The sequence below is a fragment of the Gouania willdenowi genome, chromosome 20 (genome assembly GCF_900634775.1).
Source record: "Gouania willdenowi chromosome 20, fGouWil2.1, whole genome shotgun sequence".
NCBI lineage: Eukaryota > Metazoa > Chordata > Actinopteri > Blenniiformes > Gobiesocidae > Gouania > Gouania willdenowi.
Window position 1 is genome coordinate 21405619 of NC_041063.1, and position 26874 is coordinate 21432492.

Sequence of the window (26874 nt, forward strand, 5' to 3'; positions counted from 1 at the left end):
TTCTTGTCACTGGATTTGAAGAGAAAGCAGCAGCGAAACCGACAAGTGGCTTCAAGCAAGTTGTCGGGTTTTAAAGTATGGCACTTTTTTCTCTGGTCCCGTTGGGTCGGACCTGATCGGAATGCTCAATTCCACTCCGAAATGTAGCAGGTAACCATGGCTACGCTGATTTAAAGCTGCTGGAGATCATACATCTTTTATCAGATTAAAAACAGTGTAGGGTTCATTTGCAAGAAAGATGTAAAAGTTAATTGCCACTCGAAAGTTGATTTTAATCTCCACTCTAAACACTCAGTTTATTGACAATGTTTCATGCATTGCATTGTGGGATGTGGAGTCCCATAAACAAATGCACGGAAGTGTTTTTACTTCGTTATTAAAGTGATTTCTTGCGTTTGCTCCAAAAAACTCTGCCAGAGTGACTTTCCAACACATTTCTAGTGTTTTCACCAAAAGTTGTGGCAGATTTTTATTTAAGGGTTTACACAGAAAGATCCAAATTTAGCCCAAATTGAATGTCTAGCAAAGAGAGGTGATATCACGGGGAATACTGGGAACAAAATAGAACAAAGATGGAGTCTGTCAGCCAATCACTGTCCTCCTGGTCTGGTTATGAAACACAAGAAAACAAAGTAAGAATGAAGGAAAAACCCTCCACATCCCACAATGCAATACGGGATACCTTTATCCGATCTGTTAAAGACAGTTTAAAGAGCACAAATTCTTTTTCTCAAACTGGACCCAAAAATTTCATACATATCTGATATTTTGCCATGCCAGGTCACATTTATCCAACCTTTACATTATTGAAATGCGAAAGTCATAATTCTGCATCCCTGGAGGAGCGTTGGGGGAAAAAACAGCGGAGTGGAAACTAGACAGTGGAAGGAAAGTGAGGTGTTAGAATTAATAAATATTTTTTATATTATACATATTAACAGTGTCACACAGACGTGGAGATGCGATGCCTCCATATTTACTTCAGTAAACAGTACATGCCAGCAAGCACACGTATTACCTCATGAGGGTCACTTTAGGGTCGCATTCAGTGCATTTACTAAACCAGTGTTTCTCAAATGAGGGTATGGTACCCCTAGGGGTACACAATGGCACTACAGGGGGTACCTGAGAGAGAGTGTAAAATTAGCTAATAAAAATCCAGTCTTGGTCCCACTCCAGGCGTGAGATTACTGGAAATGATAAAAACTATAGAAATAAATCTATTCAGGAGCCACTAAAGTGTTTTTCAACCTCGGAGTCAGGACCCTATGTAGGGTCACCTGGAGTTTAAATGGGGGTCGCATGAAATTTCTTAGAGTTTTGAAATTTTTTAATTTTTTTTTTTTTTTTTATTTAAACACAATCTTAAACAACTATATTTCTATATCTTTGTGAATCTAGTTCAACTACAATTCAATAAAAAGAAATATCTGAGCTCAAACATGATCAAATACTAATTCTAGAAAAAAATGTGTTCGGGGGTCGCCAGAAATTTTTTATATAAACATGGGGTGACGATAAAAAACAGTTTGGGAACCACCGCATTAAACTGATAGAAGACGCATTTAACATGTACGGTAATATGAATGAGCACAGAAATCGGATTTCTCAAAATGAAATTGAGCGAGCATGAGCTAATAATCTTGGCTTTATTGATCTATGAGGCCTATGTGTCGTTATATGATAAAAAAAATATTATCTCCAGCAGCTTTGGAAATCATGTGTTGTCCTTTCATCTGATGGATCTTTTCACGCTGTCAGCATCCAGTTCACACGGTGGTGATCTGGTCAACCACTCTCGTGCTGTCGTTTATTTCTACACATTCCACCTCCTGCCTCTGGTCCTCTCCTCCGGGGTGGTGACTCCGGCTCTTGGACGGGGGCAGGAAGGTGAGGAGGGTGGGCAGGAAGGCCAGCGTGTGCAGGGCAGAGCAGCCGGCTGTGAGTGTGAGGCAGCGGAACAGCGTGCGGGTGAGGTTGGAGCGCACAGACCCGACGGGCAGCAGGGCGGCGCTGTAGCAGATCAGCGTCTGCAGGGAGGGAACGCCGTGTCGCTCCAGCGCCGCTCTAACCCAACGAGTCCTGCTCTCCCCGCGCCCCGAGGCAAAGCTGCACAGCAGGGGGCCGCTGCAGTCTGCAGAGTGTCCCAGGGCTGAGATCAGACACAACACAGACATACAGTCCAGGTCTACGCCCCACAGGGTCATAAAACCCAGAACCCCAAACTGGACGGAAAGGAGAGTCAGTCCTAGCCAGAAGGACACGAGAGGCTCCACCGCAGCCAGAGAGGACAGGCCCAACAAGAAGAGCACGGCCAGGAGGGAGTGTCTGAGCGGGGAGATGACCGCCGCAGCGTAACGGTCCAGGTACACAAACGAAGGATTAAATATCAGGAAGCGAACACGCGACGTCAACGACAGGCGTCGAAGCGTATCCAGCAGCACCGACATCTCTTCACGCTTGTTCTCAGTCGTTTTGGCCACCAGAAAGATACGAGACGCAGCCACGTCCGGTTCCTCGCCCTGACCGCGCTCTGAGAATATGATGTCATCTGCGAAGTGGGCGAAACGCGGCTGCCGGAGGAAGGCGACGCGCAGTGTATGGGTGAAGTTCTCCCGTGGTTGGCTGGTTGACTGGTTCTGATCCGACAGGTAGTTCAGGTACGCCTCCAGCCAGCTGATCCTCTGGAAGCCTTTGGCGTATTCCAGCAGGTCCTCCTGCACTGAGGCATTCCAGTAGGGGGCGCTCTCATAGATGTAGAACCCAATGACGGGTGAGTACGAGCTGAAGTAACGCTGCTGGGTGCGCGTGTAAGAAACAGTGGCTGTATCCATAGCAACCAATGCACTTGGGTCTGACCCTTGGGTCATCTGTTGGCAAAATAACAGACATCTGTTACATCCAAAACATATCCAAATATCCCAAAGCATTAAGAGTTTGAAACATGAAGTATTTTTATAGTTCTTTAGAATCTATTTGTTTAACCCAGCTATTATCCTCAAATATTACCGACACAATCAATCTGACCCCAGGGATATTTGCCTCCAGAAAACTGTTGAACAAGTTTTTGTGTCAGGCACTTTGTTTATTTGTTGAATACATAAATAATCCCTTGATGATCTCTGGACGTGTTCTCTAGCGCCACCATCAGGCAAAACTTTGAAATTAAAATTAATCTATCTTGAATAGTTTTAATCCAAATCTTCTCAAATTTACTGACAACATTAATGAGCACAAGAAAATAAACCCTGTTGGTTGTGGTGGTGATATGACTTTTCCTGCACTGCCACCATCAGGTCAAATTTTCAGTTTTTGAGTTAGAGCATCTTAAAAATCTTTCATTCGAATCTTTTCTAATTTGGGATGCACTTTCATGACTCTCACAGAATGAACCATATTGATCGATGTTGGTCTTTCCATTTTTGGAAGAGATTGTGTCTGCTGGAGGGTCAACACTCATTCCTATCAGATGAGAATGCCTTAAAATCAGGGTCCTCCTCAACACAATCCTCTTTCTCAGTCACTTTCACTGTGAAAGAGCTGTTCAAATTGACCCCAGAAGAACACCAATGGCAGGCAATGTCTGATCAACACATTGATTAAGCATAAATTTATCAAGATGATATTTTTTCAATTACACCCATCAAAAAGGGAAAGGTCATGAAATATGAAGCAAAAAAAAAAAAACACCCAGAAGACAACTATTATTTTTTGAATGATAGACATTGAATGAGGTCAAATTGACCCCAAGGATAATAGGAGGGTTAACTTAATTAGAGGATGTTGTTCTTGTGTGTGTCTCACCTGCAGGAAGCCCATCAGTCCAAATGAGATATAAACCAGATACAGCAGAACCACGAAAGGTTTCACGTATGTATTGGTGATCCAGTCTCCATAGCAACGCTGCACACACCCCAGCAAGAGATGCGAGTCCTGAGGATGTTGCTCATTGGTCGACATGGCGTGCGTGTGTGTGGGGTTGGCCACATGGTTCTGACCATGCGCGGCTACATCGTTAGTCACATGGTTGAGTGTGTGATTGTGACCAATCCCGTGTGGCGGGTGTGGCTGCGTCTCCTCCTGGTAACGGGTGTGCATCAAGCACCGGTACCAGGACGGTTTGGAGTCCAGCCGATCTGGTTTAGGGACCCGACGGCAGAAGCATCCGTGTCTGTATCCGGTCTCCAAGTATCCTGTGAAGACCAGGCAGGAACTGTAGAAGGACAGCATGTAAACGTAGTTGACAATGACGGCCAGTGTGGCGTTGCGGCAGAAAAGCCGAACCACCTCCATGTTGGTTAGCGGCGAGGCGGCCAGGCCCAGCGTCATTAGGTGCAACATGGTGGAACCTGAGAAGCGCAGCATGACATCTTCAAAAACACTCGCTACGCGCTCTTTGACGTGCTGGTCCTCACGGGTTCGTCTCCAGGAGGAGAGAATCTCAAAGGAGCCAAAGAGGCCGTGGCCTGATGGGAGAAAGACAGAAAATACTGAATGTTCTGAATAAATCCTCACCTAAAACCTTCACTTCACTAACATGTTTTTCACAATAAAGTAATACAGTTGATCGTTAGATAATGCTAGTGATTTTTAGGCACCAATGGGTGAGTTTTGTTTTTTTTTTTTTTTTGGACTATAGGAGCACGGGCATGCTTTAAGGTGCAGTTCCCCACATTAACCACTAGGGTGAAACATCAGTCACACAGAAAGTCGGTAAATGACAGCTTGTCTCTTAACACAACCTGTGGCTCTGGGTCCTAATGTGGCCCTTTGACTCTTTTGCAATGGCTCCCTATAGCTTAAAAAAAAACTATTGAAATAAAGTTGTTTTTTACAGGGGCTATTAATGATTAATGACAAAATCAAGATATGATAATTTGTTAACCTAATATAAATCACGTTGTGCAATGACTCAGCACCTTCCTATTTCACCTCCTGCAACATCAACAGACCAACTTTCCTGCACCTGTGACTAACCTTAAGTTTTAAATTCGTGGTAAGATAACTAAACCAACAAAAACACTGTTCTAGAAGAAAATTTTGTGGGAACAGATTCATTTAATCACCAATATGCCAGTTAAATATGCATGCTTTATGTGTGGCAAGAAATTAGCAATTAGCATGTGTTGATCACATGATCATGTGTTATCAAATTCGAGTTACCTTTTGTAGCCTTTTAAATACATTAACTAAAATAAATCTTCTTTATACAACATTGAGTTCATGTAAACTGAGATGTGTAAGAATTTGAAGATGTAAGATACTGTTTTATTTCTTGATGTCAATAATTTTTATTAACTGTTTTAACTGTTTTTAAGTTTCCATTTACATGATCAATATAAATCACATCAAATTAAATCAAATATTATTCTATATAATTTTAACTGTATAGAATTTAATGCACTGTATTGTCTTCATTGAGAAGGTATTTTTCAGCTCCAGGAGGACTTTAATCCAGGTGAGATGAGGTTAAATGGTTCCTTGTAGAGTAAAGGTTGCAGACCCCTGACCAGGGGAAGAGGGTTAGGAGACCCCACTATAAGAGCTGGATTCTCTGAATTTAATTCCATGGGGTGAAGCAATGCAGATGCTAAATTGGTTATGCTATTTGAAGTTAATTCAAGTACAGCATTTCTGTAAAATAAAAAACAGAATACATGTAACCTGTTATGCTTTGCTGTTATTTTTTAAAAAAATGTTACGTCTTCTTTTAAAATTATATAAAAGAAATGATCTGTTATTTCAGCCACTGCTTGTTGCAGAAAAACTTAATATTGACACTAAAATATTAAGCAAATATATCTCGAGTCATTGTCAATATTTACTTCATACAAAACTACGGTAAGCCAGTTAAGTCAACTATTCATTAGCCAGGAATGGCTATGCTGTAAACTCTCCCCACCCCCACTCCAAAACAAGGAAAAAAAGGACTAACAAACCAAACAACAACCAAATTCTGTGCTGGTGCGACCAACTGAAAAAGTTAGTCACACCAGTGCCACCACTGGAAATGTTAGTGTAGAGCCCTGTAGAGGTATCTGCACTGATGCAGAATCAGCAGCATCATGATCTGTTCTGCATGTCACACCTCAGTGTGGGCGTGAGGATATGACACACAAGTCTGGAGCAAAAAAAAAAGCCACACAGTAATACTTCATGTATGTGAGAGGTCCACATTTTCATGCGTTTGCACTGGTAGCTTTGCTGTATTTCTTAATCTACTTGGTTGCCATGGCACCAGTGAGTCACCAGTGACCCCTCCCCCCCACGACCTCAACCAGCTAGGCGAAACACTTAACACCAACAAAAGGTGAGACCAACTGAGACTGGAGGCACGGGTGCTACCGAGGAAGGGTGAAGATGGGAGTGTGTGAGTGTAGGAGCACAAAGACAGACTGACTGGTTGGAAGCACTTAAGACCAAATTATCGATATTTACGACCCTGAGGAACGTCTACACACAGTTTAAAAAAAATACACATTCATGCACTAACGGATGATGAAAACTGATGGACTTCAAAGCTCCAACAGTTTAGGTTCCTCCAGGTTTTCTTTGGGTAAATAAGACCAAACTCAGTGTATACTTTTTATTACATTAAACATCTAAGAAAAGGACATTTTGGGTTCTATACATAGGGCCTCCTATTTTCCATTTCTAAATTTACAAAATTCCACTTCAGGGAATTCCCATTTCTGCGTCACCTTACCGTTTTTATCACCTTTCACTGTTTGGATGACTTTGGTGGTTATTAAACTGAAATAGTACCAAATATACACATTTACCTAAATCAGATGATTTCCCTAAATCAGATAATTACGCTAAAATTACGCAGGATTATAGGGATGTAACGATTCACTCAACTCCCGATACGATTCGTTTCACGATAATGGGTTCACGATACGATTTTATAAATTCTAGAATAATTCGATTCTAGAAAATACTGTACTATTTTCCTTTTATTTTTCATTGTCAAAAAAATCCCTTGATAAACTATTCAAAACAATGCAATTTAACTAAAAATAAATCTTGAATTAAATAAATAAAGGAATAATACAAATGAAGAAGCCTATTCATTTAAATTCTGGTTCTATAGTAAACAATGTAAAACTGCATAATAGTTCTTTTTCTTTTTAAAAGTGCAACTGAAAATGTATTTTGTGCCTTAATAATTGGACTTTAAAAAAAAACAAAAAAAAAAAAAAAAAAAACAGTCATTGCACTGTATTTAGGTCAGATATTTGTGTGGACCAGCAGAGGGCGCTGGTAACCCAGTGGTCGGTTGGCATGCAGCTAATCTAGCAGTGAAGAAGCACTAGCAGACAGAGCTAATAGAGAAACGTGACTTTTACAGATATTCACGTAATATTACAGATATTCTTTTGGTGCTAAAGGGGAAAGGAATCATTTATGAACATGTTTAAGAGTAGAAGTCGGCCAGAAATAAAATAGTAGCAGATTCCGCCCGCCGCCAACACTTCTGAATAGCCCTCTGCTGTTTAAAAAAAGTACTGCGATTCAATTTTTACAGTATCGATGTTAACCATGATGCCTATGAATCGATTTTTAACTGCCTTACGATTAATCGTTACATCCCTACAGGATTACATTGCAAGTGCGACGTTAGCCACACTGCTAGACCATTGACCACCCATTTAATGGGAAAGGTACCATGGAAATGCATGATATGGTCCAAAACATGCATGTGAGCCATTTGCATGTCGATTTTCAATAAAAAGTGAAAAATTTATATGACGGGTCAGATTATTTTTACGTTTCAGAACATGAATTCAGCACGTACCTTTTCCGTGATTACGGTGAATCGGAGGCCGAAGGAACACATTTATATCCAACAGGTAAATGCTTATGCAATATATTCCCTACCTTGGCATAGTTAGTTAGTCACCATAGTTAGTTATTTAGTAGTAACCTAAATTATAAAATACACTGGTAGCAGCGTAGGGTCATATGTTTGTGATAACGCCTCTGTTAGAGAAGGAAGAATGAAAATCTTTGTAAATCAATGAGCAAATTCAATACTTGGTAATTACAGTGTTGGATACAATGATTTCCCCTCGGGCAGGCGTATAATGGATGCAATGATGTTGATAATCAGAGAAAAAGGTTTTCAAATCGTGTTGACAAGATGCACTTTCGAGTTTTTTTTCGATTGATGAATAATTTCTGCGCTGCATTCAGGGGCAATAATAGAACTACAACCCAGCAGGCTTCACTGTAGTCTAAAAATACCTGTTCAGACTCATTATGGGTCCATTCAAATACAGGAACTGAACTTTTGCTGATTGGTGATGTGACATTAAAATGACTTACGACCCTGGTCATAATGATCCCAGGGAGCATAACTCCCTGCTTTTCACTCACACAGGAGCTTATAAATAAATATCCAGAGTGATTGGGTCAAGGGCTGTGTGTGTGGTCCCTGATGGAGATCTATAATGCAGCAGGTTCAAACCACCAAACATCCATTAGAATTAAACACAGCTGCCTGCCAAAAGGCTGAAAGTGGACAGAACGATGTCCCGGTTAACGTTGCTCAAAGGCTAAAAAGCATCAGATATTTGCAGTCTCATCCTGCTTCTGATCTCATCTTTACCCTGTAAGTATTCCTCCCACCTTCTTTTCTGATGGAAACCCTTGCCTTCCTGCCCTCTTTTTAGCATCTGTTTAAAGGCATTTACAGATGAAAAAAATCACAATCTTCACCCATGCACAGGGATAATTTACTGCTTTTTAGTTCTTCACATTTACACTCCACTACCAAACCTGAAAATAGCTGATATTCTTATTTCCTGTTTATCTCACGCAATAAATCCACCAAAAATTTGTGATTCAAAAAGTCTATTTGACATTAAACAGTTTATGCTACATTACATTCCCTGTTAATCTGTTTAAGAAAGAAACTGAGAGCATCAGAAAGAACACTATTGGTGATATTTTCCAACAAGACACAAAAATATACTGAAACACACTAAAGAAGACACAAAATAATAAGAAAAACACACTGAATAAATGGCAAAAATCACACAAAATGACTCCAAAAACACACAAAATGACCAGTGCAATACACAAAATTAGGACAAAAACACAAGATGACAACAATACACAAAATTAAGAGAAAAACAAACACACAATGACTCTAAAAACAAACATATAGAAGATTATACAGTATTAATATAAGAAACCCGAGAAAATGACTCAAAACAATCTTAACAACAGGGTTCTGGGTATGAATTGTCAGTGTGGAAGTGGCACTTTAAAGTTTTGGAATTTAAAAAGGATACATTTTAATTTATTGTTTATTATATTTATGTACAACTCTTACAGAGTTCAAAGTCAGTCAAATACATTTTAATGTAATAATAACTTAAGTTTTTCTGTCACTTTCCTTTTTTGAAATAACGTATTGATCTTGCAAAACCAATATCGTGTATCGTCGTACCGTATCGCCCGACCCCTTATATTTGGATCATTAACTGAGACTTTATTAAAGAGCTGCACCCTAAACCTTTGTATGGACTCCTGTGTGTTGTGTTGGGTTTTACAGTAAGTGCATTGCCATGAATCTGACGATATGATACAATTCACGATTTGTATGTCACAATATGATATATCCCGATACTAAACAATACAATGTAAATCGCGATATATCACAACATTAATTACCAAATTTCACCTTTACAAGTACAAAAAACAATTTTCTATTTTTTTTAAACTTGCGAGGACAAGTAAATCACCAATATCAAAAACAAGTGGTATGTTTAATACATTTTTCAAAAAAGTTTAACTTTTGCTTCTACAACAGATTCTAAAAGGTTCTTAAATTCTTTGAAAAAAAAAAAAAGTAATCACATCCATCTATAAAAGTGCCCAGTATGTTTTATGAAAATAAAGCACAATCAACTTCCAAGCTAAAATGCATTGAGGAGTGAGGTAGTTGAACAAGGTTTGATGTGGTTCACTGACATCTAGTGACCGGGGGTTTATGTGCTAAGCACGTCAGCGCAATTATGTTTTTTTTTATATATATATATATATATATATATATATATCAATAAAAATAGATTTGGACATGTTTTGGATCGATATAATAATTGTACAATGAAATATCGCAATATATTGTCAAATCGATTTTTTCTTACACCCTTAGTAGACAGACATCTCTGTTTGATTACCAAATGCTACACTGCATCACAGGTTCAAACATGGCGTCGCTCGTGTGCACTTACCAAGCATGACAAAAGGGATGCCCAGGTAGGTGGAGTTGTACGTGGCCCCCGTCAGGTTGAGGATCCCTGCAGCAGTGAGTCCTGACAATGTGACTGACAGCAAAGCCAGGAGCCCCAGCCAGGGTTTGGACCTCACACAATCCCTCATGGAGCAGCAGAGAACAGCCAGCACGCTGCACACGCCTATGCTGGCCAGCAGGGGGCGACATGCCAGCACAGAGGAGAACTGGAAGTCTGTCCTCAGGGAGGAGGAAGTGGATGGGTAGAAGCCGAGGGAGGGATGCATTGCTGCAAAGTGCTGCAGCTCAGCACTGAAGGCGTTTTCCCAGTGTTTGGCCACGCGGTCCACTGGTCCATTACCACCCTGGAGGTAGTAGGTCAGCTGCAGCGCCCGGGCTGCCCTCACGCCCTCCCCCCTGCTGTCAGACCCCTGCGTCCGCATGGCCATCCCAGTCACCCCGCCCAGCTGGTGGCCGATGTAGGCCTGCCGCCCGTCTGCCAGCTGAGTAATTGGGTACCGCACGACGGGCACCGAGCGGTTGAGGGCACGCGCCAACTGGATCTCCTCCACGGCGCGGATGATGTCATCGATGATGCAAACATTCTTGTCGTCAGGGAGGCAGAGGTAGGAGAAGGAGTAGTTGAAGCTGCTGAGGCCTGAGCCAGGGACCGTCACCTGCATCTGGTAGATCCTACGATGGAGCTAAAACCAAAGACACAGACGCATAATTACTGACAGATCACACACATCACACAACTCAGTCAGTACACTGCACTTCCTCACTAAATAATCATGATTTTCTGTGTTTTTGGAGTTGTTTTGAGTACTTTTCTGTCATTTTGGGAATTTTTTGGGTTATTTTGTATGGGCCCCACAGGTTATATGATGGGGAGTGTGTGTGAGTGAGTGTCTTTAACGTAACTATAACTATCTCAGAGTCCTCCATATTTTTGTCAATGAGAGAGAAACAGTGGCAGCATCAGGTTACCAGGCAACATGCCTGATGCCAGTCTTTGGCATAGCGAGGCCTCCCACTTGTAAGTCGACAAACACATTACATTTTTCAGCCAAAATCATTATCACTAGCTAATGAGGAAAAGACATATCTATTTATCATTGAACCATGTGAGTAGGTTACATATTATTTAGAAGAGTCAGTCAGTTCAGATTATAGAAGCAAGAGAAATGGGGTTAAGTGTTTAACCACAAGCTACTGTAGCTCCAACTGCAGCAGAAGTTACTGTCAGTGATGGTGCAGAAACACAAATTAAAAAAAAAAACAATAAATGTCATATTGATTTTTCTTTATTAAAGTCAACAATAATATCTAAACCAGACGTGGGAAACTGGACCCACGTCTAATTTTGTGGGGTACCCAAAGCAACAGCACAAAATTACTCAAAAACACAAAATGATGAAAAATGTAAAAAATACAAAAACAAATACTCTACATAATGCCAAAAAACACCCTAAACTACAACAAAAAAAACACACAAAATGACGCCAAAAATGTACAAAATAACAAAAACAAAATAGAGCAAATAATGACTCCAAAACTGCAACAAAAACACACAAAATGACTATGCAGAAATTTACAAACCAGCCATGAACACACACAAAATGGCAAAAAAGCATAAAACTGAAACAAAAGCACAGAAAACAACATAAGACAGACAAATTACTCTAAAAACACAAAACAGCAGCAAAGATGCACATAAAACACAAAATGACAACTACAACACACTAAATTGCAAAAAACACAAAATGATAAAAAAAAATATACTAAATGTTTCAAAAAACTTTACAATAAAAATAAACAAAAACAACAACAAAATGACAGAAAAAACAAATACACTACATGATTCCAAAAACACACAACTGCAACAAAAGCACAAAAAAAATGATGCCAGAAATTTACAAAACAGTCACAAAAACACACAAAATGGCAACAAAAAAAGCATTAAGAATCAGCAAAAATGCAAATGACAAAACACAAAATGACAACGATAACACAAAATAACAAAAACACACATACTATATTAAAAATGACAGGAAAATATAAAAAATAAAAAAAATAAACAAATCCCCTTTATTCTTTCCTATATTACTACTTAGATCAGTCTAAATACTAAAATATATTTTTTAAATGAGGCCCTTGGATAAGATTAGCACATATTTGTGGCCCCTGCTGTTAAAAAGTTTGCCCATCGCTAATCTAAACTAAACTTTAATCCATGCAACATGTTCTCAAAGACCTTCCCAGGAAGTGATCTGGTGAAAGCAGTGATAGCCGACTTGAAAAGAAGCCTTTTAAAGCCACTCCATCTAACATTGTCTCATTGTGACTGTTTCCAGGAGCTGCTCAGCTTCTGCCTGTATTTCACCCACCAACCAGCCTGTTGGCAGCCAACGGTGCATCACTTTGAACCAGCACATCTCAGCCTGCTGCAGGCCAGCTGTGGCTCAGCATTGTTGTCAGAGTGTGGGTGTGTGAATAAGATCACTATATTAGTCTAAAAACACACACACACACAGAGAGAGAGAGAGAGAGAGCGGTGCATGGCTACAGCCGACACGGTGAAGTTACTCCTGAACCGGGGCTGGTATTGATTAAATTAGACTCAGAGCATCGTAACTTGTTGAGCTGAGTCATGAGTGCATTTAGAAGCAACACATTTACTCTGAATTTGGTTTTGGGGTTCAGTTACTTTTTAAACTCATATTTATTCACATTACGAAGCTTAGAAATAAAGATCAGTACCTAAAAAGTTGATATACAATGCAGCTGAATGTCATTCAAATTTAGATTTTTAGTTTTCACCATTAATTATAGAGTTTTTGCCTTAGTTTTAATTATGAGTTTCGAAATAAAAATAAAAAAACAGTTAAAAGTAAAATTATGGATTAATTAAAAACAATAAAAATAAAAATAATACATCATTAATTATTGACCGTGGAAACAAAATATTTGAATAAAATTAAACTCAAAAAAGAACTATAACAATTGAATTGTCATAGCTCGTTACCATTTAGGCCAGATGTTCCCAACCTTTTTGTATCACAAATGTCCGGCGACTACAAAGACATTATTTTCCTCTCCTAGAAATAGTTTATTAAAGTGTGTTGCAAATACAGAATAGGATTAATGCACCAAGTGTCACAAACTGCCACCTCAGATATTTTTATACTGCATCTGAATTTAACTAGAATTATATTGGAGAAGGTTTAGGTATAGGATGGAGTTTCTATTTATTGTGTGTATTTGTAAAAAAAATAATGGAAAAGAAAAAAAAAAAAAAAAAAAAATATATATATATATATATATATATATATATATATATATATATATATATATATATATATATATATATATATATAGAGAGAGAGAGAGAGAGAGAGAGAGATGTTTTTTAACCATTTCAGGTACCCCATCTTAATTCGAGGCAACCCCACATGGGGTCCCGACCCCAAGGTTGAAAAACACTCGTATATGTATTTTTTGTTTGTATGTCTGTTGACTTTTTTACTTGGAGAATTATTGGATTTTTGTCGTCTCTTTATACCACAACATTTTTTCTCGTAATTAAATTAAAAAAAATAATAATTATTGAACAAAGCTTAGAAAAAACTAAAACGTATTTAAATTGTTTTAAAATAAACTGCGTTTAAATGAAAATAATAATAAAATCCTAATTTAGACATTAATGTTTCTACGTTTCTTTAAAACTTTCACATCTGTTTCATACTTTCACACACTTGTATAAAGTCAAGTGTTTGTGGTTCACCTCCAGGACTGTGTCCAGGTGGACCGGGTCCAGGACGCTGCCCTTCCGCGCAGTGACGATCACGCGTCCGTAGCGTGTGGGCGTCTGTAGGTCCGAGTACAGGGCGTGTTTTGAGCGGTTCACAGGGAACAGGCTCTCCACCAGGTTGCCCTCGATCTTAGCCAGGCTGTGCTTGGGCGCCAGCAGGCTCTCTACGTCCTCCTCCACCCGGTACCGACTGAAGCTGGAGCCCAGCAGGATGGACAGGAGGACAGGCACGGAGGCGAAGAAGACCGGGTGGCCCGCCACGAAGCGGCCCAGCCCGTGGAACGACGTCCGTAAGCTCGTGTGCAACACCTGGCGCAGCATCGCGGATGCATCGGTGGGCTTCAGGGGGCGGTGACACCGGGTCCTCCGGAGTAGGGGGTCATTCACCGGAGGGGATCCGTTCACTGCTGCAACAGGGAGGTGCACATGAGGGTCCGCACCCCGACAACACTGATCAGCGCGCGCGCACAGTCCGACGTACATACCTGCAGATGAGGGCGAGGGGATGCTTCATGGACGCTCAGATCTCCATCCCCCATCCCTGCACTAACACACACGCCTACGGGGTCCGGATCCTCCCTGCGGCAGAACCCTCACCATCCTCAGCGATCCTGAACCGGCTTCACACCGGGAGACCGTCTCTCTCTCCCCTTTTCGCTCTAAGTTTAGCCCCGCCCCTCTACGAGCACGCGCTTCTAATTAAAGGTGTTACGACTTGCTGAATCGTTGTTTTCTATATTTATAAATCAACACTGTCACATTTACAACCTTGTAAAAGTTTGCGACTCACGAGGAGCCGCAGTTTGTTCTAAAAGAAAAGAAATCAACTCTTCTAGGACCATTTACGTTCACGTGCCCTCTCACGCTCACACGCAGCCCCACATGTTGCATTGGCCCGTTGCCAAGGCAGCCAGACGAATCACTGTCTTTGTTTAACGTGGTCTGGTTACTATGGTAACAGTAAGACTACCAGTGTCCTCTTGCCTCTCACGAGGAGAAAGAAAACACACTCAAGTACACACTTTGTTGCCATGGAAACCATCCAAATTAATCAACTTTTATTAAATAAAACAATTCTCTCTTTGCAAAAAGAGTAAAATCTCACTTAAGCAAGCTAATTAATTTATTAAAGTGAATTATTTCCTAAGTGCAACAATGACACAAACATTAATTTCTCTCAAAAATGAATAAAACAAACACACGTCTCCATCTAAAATAACTAACTGGAAATTTTCCAAGCTTTACTATTTGGTTTCAATAAAAAAAAACTTATTGTTTCACTAAAAAGTTATTAATGGGTTATGGTGACTTTGGGGGAGAAAAAAAAGATATAAAACATTAACATTTTGGGGATTTTTTTTAATTTTGAAAATTATAAAGCTACGGAGCCCCATAATGACATGGTTTAAAATATCTTTACTGTGGCCAAGAATTAGCTATGATGTGCCCACGAAACCATAATTTACGGTCACGAAATAAGTATAATGTGCACACATTAAATAGTAAACAATAGTAATTTCATTCCTAGAAAGTAGAGGGGCTAAAGCTAATTTAATTTCAGTCTGGGAATGAGCTACAAAGACATTCTGAAATGCCTGACATGGCAATGAACCATTATTACTGAAGAATGTTGAGAAGCTGGTTACCTACTGTATACTTATTTTATAGTCAAGAATTAATATTGTGTGCATGTCAGAGCTAATTCGTGGCCACTGTTTAATTTTTCTTGACCGTGTCATATTTCAAATTACACAAAGTTTCTCGTACCTTAATTTGACTGAAGAAATTAAACATTGTGAATTTGTTTAATATTTATCGTTATATTAATGATTGTCTTTGTTCATAGGCTTTGAATATGTGTCGATACCTTTGTGTAATAGCTACTTTTTGATAATTATCTATAATAATAGGAAGAAGAATAGCTGGAAACTTTATTTTTATGTTCTTTTTGTTTCAGTAATGCTCCTCTGAGTTGGAAGGTCATGACCTCTCCAACAGCCTGTCATCACATCATGACAATGGGCTTGATTTGTCATTTTTACATCTACTATTAAAGCCTGAAACCTGAAATTAACAAAAAAAATATATCTCTAATGACGTCTATTCATGCTGTAGGGTATATGGATGAGTGGACAATGAATAATTGTGAGCACTGCGGATAAACCGACATGTCTTTGAATAACTCTTGTTTGGAGGAGCATTCAGCAGTCTGTGTACTAATCACTACTGATGAGGTCTTTGTACAACCACTGGAAATACAAACGTGCACGTGGTTAATCAGCCTGTTGAAGGAAGGACGTCGCCAATCAGAGGAAACTAAATATGATTTGAATCTGCTTTTACTCTTTTAAAAACATGTGATCTTAAAGTGTGGATTAGTGGTCCTTTGCCTGTACTGTCTCCCAGCATCGACCACTTCAGCTGTCTTTTATTACTTAACACCTGGCTCCAGTCCACCTCCACTACCCAGTACCAAAAGCTTTGTTTTTATTGATAATATTAACCTGTTTTGGAACAGACCCTCTTTTTACGCCCAGGATGGAACCCATCCGAGCAGGCTGAGCACACAGGTCCTGACCTACAGCAAAAGGTACACTGTCCAGACCTGCTCATATCCCCTCGCCTAATGGTCCCCCCTCCCCCCCAAACAATTTGATTTTAGACCATAAACTTGACAGTTTCTTTTGAATATCACGCTTTTGTTTTTAACAGCCCTGCAATTTTTTCTATCAGTTTATAGGCCCCCAAAACCCTTCACTGTTTTTTATTGAGGAGTTTTCAGAGTTTTTAACAATTATTTTGAATCAATTTGACATGATTCATGTAGCTGGTGATTTTAACATACATGTAGATAATCTTTTAGATCCTTTTGCTAGGGACTTTTTAAATGTTCTTAATTTCATGGATTTTACCCAGCACGTCATGCAGCCGATTCATGACAGGGGAGGGGACACACTGGATCTGGTCATTACCCATGGCCTGTCCATGGGTGTGTCCTCTGTTGTTGACTTGGCTGTCTCTGATCACTATTGCATGTTTTTTTTAATATCACCACTGTTATCCAACAAAGACCTCAGTGAGAACCGTGAAGAAGCGCTACATCACATCTGAAGTGGCTGCTAACTTTAGGGAGCTTTTAAACAATTATCCACCACCTGTTCTACCTGCCCCTTGCAATTTTATCATCAACGATTTTAACAGGAAACTTCAGTCATGTTTACATTCTGTGGCCCCCCTTTTAACAAAAAAGATACATAAGAAATGTAAACTACCATGGAGAAACGAGGAACTGAATAAACGCAAAAGAAATTGCAGGGGTGCAGAGAGGCGGTGGAGAAAAAAACAAGACATCAATAAACCGACAAATACTGTGTGATTAAATTAAAAATGTACAACAATGTTGTAAGGAAATCAAGGAACTTATTTTTTTACCAAACTAATAACTCAAAAATGTAACCCAAAAATTCAGTTTTCCTCCTTTGACCACTCAACAAACCCTGAACCACAACATCAATTACATAAGATTAGGGTACATTTTTTAGTGTCTCGTGCAGACGTGCAACTGGCGGCCCTCAAGGTAACCACACAAAAATTCATTAAGAAAAATCTGTGTTGGAAAGGCAATTTTCATTAAATTTACATTTTCCTATGTTGTTTATAAATTTAAAAAAATATATTTTGAAATGTGAGACTAATTACAATCATAAAATCATACTTATGTGTTAAAATTTAAGACTTTTGAAACATTGATTTAAGACATTTTAATGACAATTAAGGCCTTCATTTTAGATTCATGAATTTAATGCTTAAGATTTTTTAAGGATCGGCAGGAACCCTGCTACAGATGCCCCTTCCAGGAGGGAACTGGGGGGGAAAAATATATATACAATTTAATCTGCATGCCTGTTATAGGGCCTAATACATTATTAAATTAAGCTACAATTAGCCTTTAATCCCCATTTGCAGTCCAGAGAGAGAGAAAGAGGAGCGGTGAAGAAATGAACAAGTCAGCGTCTCCCCGGGGAGGAAGGATGAGCAGAGGAGAATGAATGGGGTTGGGGGGGAGGGGGGGTGGCTCGGGGCACTCTCTGATAATAAAAGTACTAATTAGCGTTAATAAATGATTAATGAGAAAAAAGAAGGTGGAGAGACTTAACTATTCCCTATGAGTGGGTTATGACTCTTTCTTTAAGCAGTAAACATGTAGGGCTGATGTTGCTCTAGCTGTGTATGTGTCCCCCCCCCACTCCTCCTCCTATGGACAGAGGATGGATATTTATGGGTTTCGCCCCTTTTTCCATGCAGTCACATCATCATCCCTCCAGCTCCATGTGTTTAGGCAGAGGCCATCCATTACCGTGGAACCGTGGATCCTGTCCTTTCATTTCTATTTCCCCTGCTTCTGTATTATTTATCTGACCATCTATCCTCCAGCTTAGTGGGCAGAGTGGGCTGAGGAAAGGAAAGGAAAGGAAAGCAGCACGTCCACCATCTGCTGATCTTAGAGAAACTTCATTCATCTCTTCCTCTCACCCACGACTGAATACATTCAATCTTTTCAACAACCAAAGGATTCAAAGGAGGCGAGTCGTTAGCTTCTAAAAGCCTCAAAGTCACAGTTGGAGTAAAAATAACTAATTTTTACACAGCTGATCCTCATTTTAAATATTGGGTATTTGGGTCTCAAACCATCTTAATGTTGAAGACATTCTTACAAATGTAGCAAAATGTAAAGTTATAATTGAACTGTAAACATTTGTTTTTATGTTTAAAGTCAAAAGCAGAGTGTTATCAAAGATTCTCTGTGAGTACGTCTGAAAATGTTGATCACAGGAGGAAATTTGATTTTAAACACCAAGTAGCTCGTACTACTTTAAGAAAAATGTGGTTGTCTGTTATCGGTGTACTGTTGTGGAATGCTCAACAATATCATTTGAAGGTTTGAACAAATATGTCAATTTAAAAAATGTCTAGGGCAAAAAAAATCTGCCATTATGCTTTAGAAAGTCGACTCAGGGTGTGATTTGTTCATTTTGAATTGTCATTTTTAGGTTATTAGAGAATAGTGAAAATTGTGTGGACTGACGGGGGAAGGTTGGCGGGGTCAATAATTATGCATTTAAAAATACAATCATTTTATTCTTCTTACTGCTCCTTTCCATTCTTGGAAATGGTTCATTTGGACTGTGATATTATTTGATGTAATAATCTATGTTGGTTTGCATTTTCATGAAAGGAACAAATAAATAAAAAGATTAATTTTAATGTCAATACATCAGACAAACAGTCTTTTCAGTTTTGTTTCCGTTACATTAACTTTCCCTAATCACATTTCATTACTGGCTTTTAAACTTAACAAAAATGAGCAGAAATATGCGTAATTATGGTTAATTGAGTTTACTATTACCATTCATTTTATTTCTCTGCTACATTTGGACCAAAATAACGGACTTTGCACGAGATTCAGACGTTGCAACACATTAGACCACCCATTGTTTATTGAATAATTGTGTGTAAATGCATGATATTGTCTTAAAATTGGTCTGTGAGGGTTGAGTTTCTGTCATATAGCCATTTCTATTTTATGAGGTCAACTCCATCATATTGCATCAAATATTTTGAGAAATGGCATTCCCACATCTTTGCAAACTCGTTTGAAGTAAAAAAAAAAATGTGTATATGCAGGATATTGTTCCACAACAGGCACATGAGGGTATATTAGTGTCATATTGCAATTTCTAGGAGTGTGACGATATCTCGATACAGCAATATTTTGCGATATTTTTCCACACGAAGTATCAATTTAAAAAAAAAAAAAGAAAGAAAAATGACTATTATTATTTTATTTTATTTTTTCAAAACCTTTTCTGCTTTTTCACTAAAATGTGAAGGTAGGTCTTCACAGAAATTTTGTCAGTTTGTTGAAGGAACCAATATATTGTTTACTGAAATATTGCACTATAATGGTGTCACTGGTAAGAAAGACCCTATTTTTTGTTTACAGAAAGCATGATTGGAGATACTTATTCATTTACATTGGTATGTTGACACTTATTTACAGGAATGTTGCAATAAAATAGTGCATATTGATAATCGCAGTATCGTCATATCGTGAGATAATCGTTATCGTGAGCTTTGCATTGCGTATCGTATCGTGAGGTACCCAGACATTCCCACCCCTAGCAATTTCTGCTTTTTTTTGTTTGAAAATAATAACAAAAATAATTTCAATTACAATTACAATACTAACAATATTGCCAATTCCATTTCAGGAAGTGAATTCCATGTTTTCTGTGATCTAATAAATGACGTAAACAAAAACACACAAGGAAAGAACATTTCAGTCTGTTTACCAAACCCGGTGTCATGGTATGAGTTCACATCATACTGAGATTGTGTATTGTATTATCATTTACTTAAAACTTTCTTTCTTAATGTCATTGTTAAGGAGAAATACTACCACAATAGACTGTGATGGTGGATTATATGAAAGGTTGGATACTTCATTACACTGTAAAGAGCTTTGTAGTGAAACCTGATGAGAAATGCTGTTTTGTTAAAAATTAGTAGATTATTTGTGATCGCAGAAAACGGACGAACATCATCTATTTCCTAGAACAGAAATGGCAATGTTGATATTATTATTTTTTACCTTCTGTTCTCTAAGTAGGTCCTATTTTTCCCGGCGTTCATTCTTTTTGTTTGTTTGTTAGCAGGATTACATTAAAACTCCTGAATGGATTTTGACATATTTAAACCAAAGATAAACCTTTATGCCATGGGAAATTAAAGACTCAATTACAGTTTGGAAGGGATCTGGATTAATGTATTGATTATGGATCAGTTTGAAAAATCCCTAATCCTCATAATTTGTGAAATTTCAAAAAATTCCTATCTCTGTCTGTAACTGAGCGACCTTAATGAAATATCACTCGGTTCCGTCAGGTTAGTTCCTCAATTACCCCACAGAGTTGGGTTTTGTTTTGCCTTTATTCAACCAGACATTATTATTTTCTATGCAGACTGGCACCAAATGGGCCCAGTCCCGTACTGGTCCACAGCATGGGGGTTGGGGGCCAGAGCTATAGGACACAGACTAAACCATCACCTATACAATTTGTGAGACAATATTAGACAGGTAACAATCATCAAGATTGATGAGTCATCAGGAAAAGAATACACAAAGTAATACATGACATATCAATCTAAATACCATGGATTTTATCATTATTTTCCCCAGGAAACAGATGGCTGAATGTCTAATAAATCTAGCAAAAATGGATGAACAAAATGTCGTGCAAAATCGTACTTTTCAGCCCATGATTTTGACGCTGTACTGAAGCATTAAAATATCTAATTACTAAAAGTTAACTGAATTAACTGTATTGTGCATAATTTTGGTAATGAAGCAAGTAATGGCATCTAATTATGAAAAGTAGATGGAGGGGAAAATGGAAATGGTAATTTTTGAAACAATAAATCAGAGGCGCTAGCTATGAATGTAATTATTTCAATTTGCTATTCTTTCCCATCGCGTCTCTTTTTTGTTTATCGTGAAGTTCAGAAAAACATTGACCTTAAACTAAAACAAACGCTTTTCACTTGCCTTTCATTCCTTATCCAGGCTGTTTCTGTCGACCAATCAGAGCATCTGTGGCTGGTCAGCAGTAGGCATGACTCATGATGTCTAAATGTCATTTATAGATTAGTTTATGAGCAGGGCGGGATGCTCAGAGTGGGTTTGGGCTGAGGAGGGGGAAGAGGAGGAGAGCTACAGGGAAGTGGACCTCATGGCCTCTCAGATGCTGAAGGATTTGATTATCAGGAAACAGGAGCTAGACGCAGATGAATAAAGACAGAGATCTGCTCTCCTTCACAGCAGACAGAGGAGACACTCAAAGATAACGCCCGAGGAAACAAAAAGTAGTCGAATGGGCGAGGCCAAAGGATTTTAGCGGGAAAATAGGATTAGCTGAAAGGTCAGGGTGTGAAATGTGAGAAGAGCCATTTTCACCTTTTAGAGGCTTTACAACATACAGACCTGGGCAATACGGCTCCTCCACTGGACAAAGGCAGAACTGCATGAGGGGAAAACAACTTAGTGCATCCCAGCATGACAGGAGAAAAGTTGAAGCTGTGATTTCTTGGTGCATTAAACACCAAAAAAGATTTGTTGGATTATTTCTGGGACAAGAATGAGCAGCAGTTTTAGCACCGATTGTCAAGAACAAATGATTTTATGCTAAATCACCAAGATTAACATTTTCTAATCTAAACTCACACATGCAGGGTTCTCACCACCGCTGTTGACGGTGTCATTTTGATCCCCTATGAAGTAGTGTCACCCCCTACGGTGTGTTTCAACCAGCGTAGGGGGGCTTTTCTGTTGTTTTTTTCCTTTTTCAATAGGTACCAGCGTAACTTGTACATAACAGTCCCAATATTACTGCGAGTCCCGCAGTGTGATTTCTTGTATATTTTACAGTGTATCTGAGTATTTATTTGTGGAGGAACTATTATACCAAGCATGAGTAACTCTAACTCCATTCATCATGACCCTTCACCAATTCAACAAACAACTTTTGGCTTTAAAGTAAGGCAGTAACAAAGATTTCTTTTAAAAACCACTAGTTTTACTTGATAAAACTACTTAATACTTGATACATAAATGTCATACATTTCAAAACATTCTAGGGGGATGTGCACGGAACCCCCTACGATGTCAAAAATTCCTGGTGAGAATCCTGACATATTTCCCTCATGATCTATTTAAAAGGAGCTACAAGCATGTCTGCTGGAGAGTGGTTATATTTATTGCAGAATGTAAATACAGCAAGTGTTAATCTAAGATCATAACAAATGTTCCTTTATTTGATTTGAAGAGAGAAAGTGACATGAAATATAACATTGATTGTGCATTTAATTACAAATTCAATAATTTAGTCATCAGACAATGTAAATAAGAGAGTGTTTACAGTGGAGATCAAAACAAACTTTCGAGTGGCAATTTCAAAGTTTTACATCTTCTTTTCTAGCAAATGATCTTTGATTTATTGATCTACGTGGCCTACACTACTCATATGAACTTATAGGAAGTAGTAAAAGTTTGTACAAATGTAGAAATAAAGCTTCAATTTGGTCAACAAAAAAAAGCAAAAATAAAACAAAAAGCAGTATGTCACAGTTTCACCATCGCAAATGAAGGATTTAATTATCAATTCATATGGGCGTACTTAGCAACTTATAATGGTAAAGGTATAAGTAGATTACATTGTGTAGATTGTACTTAAGTATAAGTAAAACTACATATAAAAAAAGCACTCATGAAATTATGAATTTATTATTCTAAAATAAGATTTTTCTACAGTTCTTGCTGGGATAATTACCAGTACTTCATATCCAGGCCCAGTATTAGTAATGTTTCTCTTTGCGTTGAATCTAATCAACCATATGGACCAAAACTCAAACCTCGTTATTTTTTCTCAAATTGGCGATATAGGATATAAATCTCAATATTTTTAACTCAATAAAGTCTGACCAGAAAGACAATTCTGGGTTAAATTTGCTGATGAAAAATGCCACACAGGCACATTTATTAACAAACGACTGCACAATATGTGCCGCTTTTGGATTTTACTCCTTTAAGGGACAGCATGTGTGAGTGAGTTCTGTAGTGTGGCTTGTTTCGGGGAAGGTTTGGTTAGGACGCACTCAGTAATCAGTCTAACTGTGCTTTTCATGCTGTTCCGAGAAGTAACAAAAGCAGTGACTCCTAAAACAAAAATATATATCTAAGAGATATGGAAACATTGTAAAGAAGGACAATGTTTGACTCTACTGTATGAATAATCTTAAATATTTGTATGATGTGATTTGTACTGTAAAAACAAGTTAAAAAAACACAGATATATCGCAATATAGGCGATATTGTTATTTTCTACATCACCACGATAGAAATTTTGATATATCTTGAATCACGATATATTGGCCAGCTCTAATCTTTGAACAAACAACCAATCAAACAAACAAGGACTACATTCTCCATTTCTTGGGCTCATAAAGGAACCGTGTAAGTGAGTGATGGAGGAAGCCACAAAGAGCAGCATGACAAAAAAAAAATCGAATCCATCACTGATAATGAACGGGAGGCTGCCTGAGGCTACGTTCACCATGTGGGAACTTCCTGAAAAAAAAAAAAGCCACTTTTCCTCATTACCATCCATCTCATTTTGTCGGCCATAATCAACCGTCCTCACAACACGGACAGTCGGACACACACTCAATAGTCTGACTATTTTAGTCTGATTGGTGTGAAATGATGACACAGCCAACGGCGTTTGGTACCACCTGCTGATTACCAACACACCATCGGCCTCAGGTTCAGCAGTTTCCTGTGATGTATACACATGGCGACTGCTGACATTAATGAATGAGATGTGTGTGAAAGAGAGTGAGAGAGAGAGAAACCAGAGGAAAATCAATGCATGGCTGGTTATTCTTTCACTTCCTGTCCTCTATTAATCATCATGATGTCTCTCCCACCTGGTGTATGTCTTCTGTCTAACCCCAGACAGTGGTTAGACATGAAAAAAATCCATATGGAGTTGAAAATCATGCCAAACCCTCACAAACACACAAAACATGCGTTACTCATGCCCAACGATTCACAAACTAACTCAATGAGGAATTGCAATCATAAACTAATGCCTTGTGTTCTGCACATAAGAAACATACCTATCAAACAACTGAAGCATGTTTTCAAAACAAATAGAATAAACAACAACACAAAAAATATCTCACGTACTTAAAAAAAAAACATCTGGCACTATCTTTCCACCTTGTAGATACAAACAGAAATGCGACTTAACTTAATTTCTACAAAGAAATGTACTTGGAAACATGTTACTTTTTATACGTCAAATGCTTACACAAATTTTTCCACAACATTTCCAGAAACTGAATAAAAATCGATAATAAAATTGAGGAATTTTAAAGAAAAGATCAAGCAGAGACTGATATCTGTCCCTGCGAATTTGGACACGTTAATGTTGAAATTACTCATTTTCCCACCTATAACCATAGACTGTGAAAATAACGAATGAGACAAGCTCCCCAGTTTAGTGAAGCTTTCATTTTTAGAGCTCCCCCTGCTGACTGGCTGCAGTATAGGCCATAAACCCCACCTCCTCAATGATAACAGATGGGATGTGGGCCAAAATGTAAAGTTAAAATACGCATCGCATAAGTTTTTTCCTAACTTAAACTCTGCTGTGATCATTAGTTATCACCCTTCATTGTGTTCAAGTACTCATTTTTCTGTGAAGTTTGTTTTAAATAAGTTATTTGAGGTTGAAATACTGAATTTTATGTCATATATGACGATGATTGACAGCCGCAGATCTTGCGTAGCTCTCTTTGTGAAGAGCAGTTACGTCGTAAAGAAAAGCCGAGACGCCATTTAACTAAATATTTGAGTTGAGAAATATTGTGGTTTTGTACAAACCTCAATGATCTGAACAAGCCATGGTAGAATTTCCAGTGGGAAAGGTACTTATCTTCTTGGCATAGCTGGGCTTGCGTAAGTCATCAAGGCAGTACGCTAAATGGGTGGGTCGTGTTACCAGGGCTCCTCCCGCCGGACCCTACTGCGCAGACACTGGCTCCTATGTCAAATTTGCAAGACGGAAGCGTCCCTAAGTGCTATATTTTGGCTTCAAGAACGTTGAGTGGAAACAGCTATAGTGTGCGCCCACTGGTTCAAACGTGTGGTAAATTTTAGATAAAACTTATCGAGTTTGACCCCCGACGTCAGACGAATGGGAAAATAAATGGTGATAAAAAGATAAAATTAAAAACACGCATTTTAAAAATCACAAAAATTTGCCAATTTAAACAAACTGGCAGCAGAGCTTAAGTCACCATCCAATGAGAACTGAGAATTATTATTATTGTTGATTTAACATTTTTTGCTGCTGATTTCAATGTACACTTGATTTTTAAACCGTTAAATGTTTTCTATTGCAATCAAGTAAAGCCCATTGAATTGTCTTGTGTATGAAATGCACTATACAAAGATGTTTGGAATGCCTTTTAAAATTAAACGGACAACAATTAAATAGGCGACAACTTGCATTAAATGTGTCCGACAACAGCGGTGAGAAAACTCTTGACGTAGTAATTATCTTATATTATTTCTCAATGTTTTTTGGATTTAAAAATGCTATCAATGAACGGTTGTTGTTGTTTTTTTGGGAACTTTTTATTGAAGAATGTTTTAACACCAACATGCTTCTGCACAAGGTGCCGCCATTGTTGTGTGACGTCAGACATCTGATTCGAGAAGAAGTTGGTAATTTACCGTGTTGGAGTGTGAGTTCCGACATCCAGTGGCCTCCCTATGCACTTCTTAGTGGAAAAGATAAAGTTCCGAGTTTCATGGAACGCAGAATATGAGCAAGCAAATCCTAGCTAACTAGCTGCGCTAGCTAGCAGGACGCATTATACCTCCATCTTCCTCAAAAAACAAACATCTTACCTTTACCTTTCGATGGCTTTTCCTCCTCCTCAGTTTAGTTCTTCTTTTTCTGTCTTTCCAGCTCACATTGAAATTTAAATGTACTGATATTAAGTAGTTTTTCGTCAGTATTTCTCTAAAGGGCAGGTGGGCATCTGTCAATCATTCCCATCATCACACCTGTCTGCTGACGTCACACAATGACACTGCGTGACTTTGGAGTCCAGAAATTTCTACTTAAAATTTAAAAAATACATTAAACACAGCTTATTATTGCAGTTTTCAATATTTAATACTATAATT

The 26874-nt window shown here is 38.6% G+C and overlaps 1 protein-coding gene across 2 annotated transcripts; it reads right to left on the bottom strand.

Moving 5' to 3' along the window:
* Positions 1-26713, bottom strand: ptchd1 (patched domain containing 1). Of its 2 annotated transcripts, none has more exons than XM_028477301.1 (5): positions 26593-26713; positions 14031-14464; positions 10245-10947; positions 3805-4466; positions 1-2870 (listed from the first exon to the last, which is right to left on the bottom strand). In XM_028477301.1, the coding sequence occupies exons 2-5, from the start codon at positions 14376-14378 to the stop codon at positions 1770-1772; spliced, it is 2814 nt and encodes a 937-aa protein (XP_028333102.1). In that variant the 5' UTR covers positions 14379-14464; positions 26593-26713; the 3' UTR covers positions 1-1769. The 2 variants fall into 2 exon arrangements, with proteins under 2 accessions (XP_028333102.1, XP_028333101.1); XM_028477300.1 differs by lacking the exon at positions 26593-26713 and adding an exon at positions 14543-14735.
* Positions 26714-26874: the final 161 nt, after the last annotated feature.

Bases quoted from the DNA above. Each gene is read 5' to 3' on its own strand.
- ptchd1 (XM_028477301.1), bottom strand. From the start codon at position 14,378: ATGCTGCGCCAGGTGTTGCACACGAGCTTACGGACGTCGTTCCACGGG. The intron at 4,467-10,244 runs GTAAGTGCACAC...TTCTCCCATCAG, and splicing joins CATCCCTTTTGTCATGCTTG to GCCACGGCCTCTTTGGCTCC. The intron at 2,871-3,804 runs GTGAGACACACA...TTTTGCCAACAG, and splicing joins GACTGATGGGCTTCCTGCAG to ATGACCCAAGGGTCAGACCC.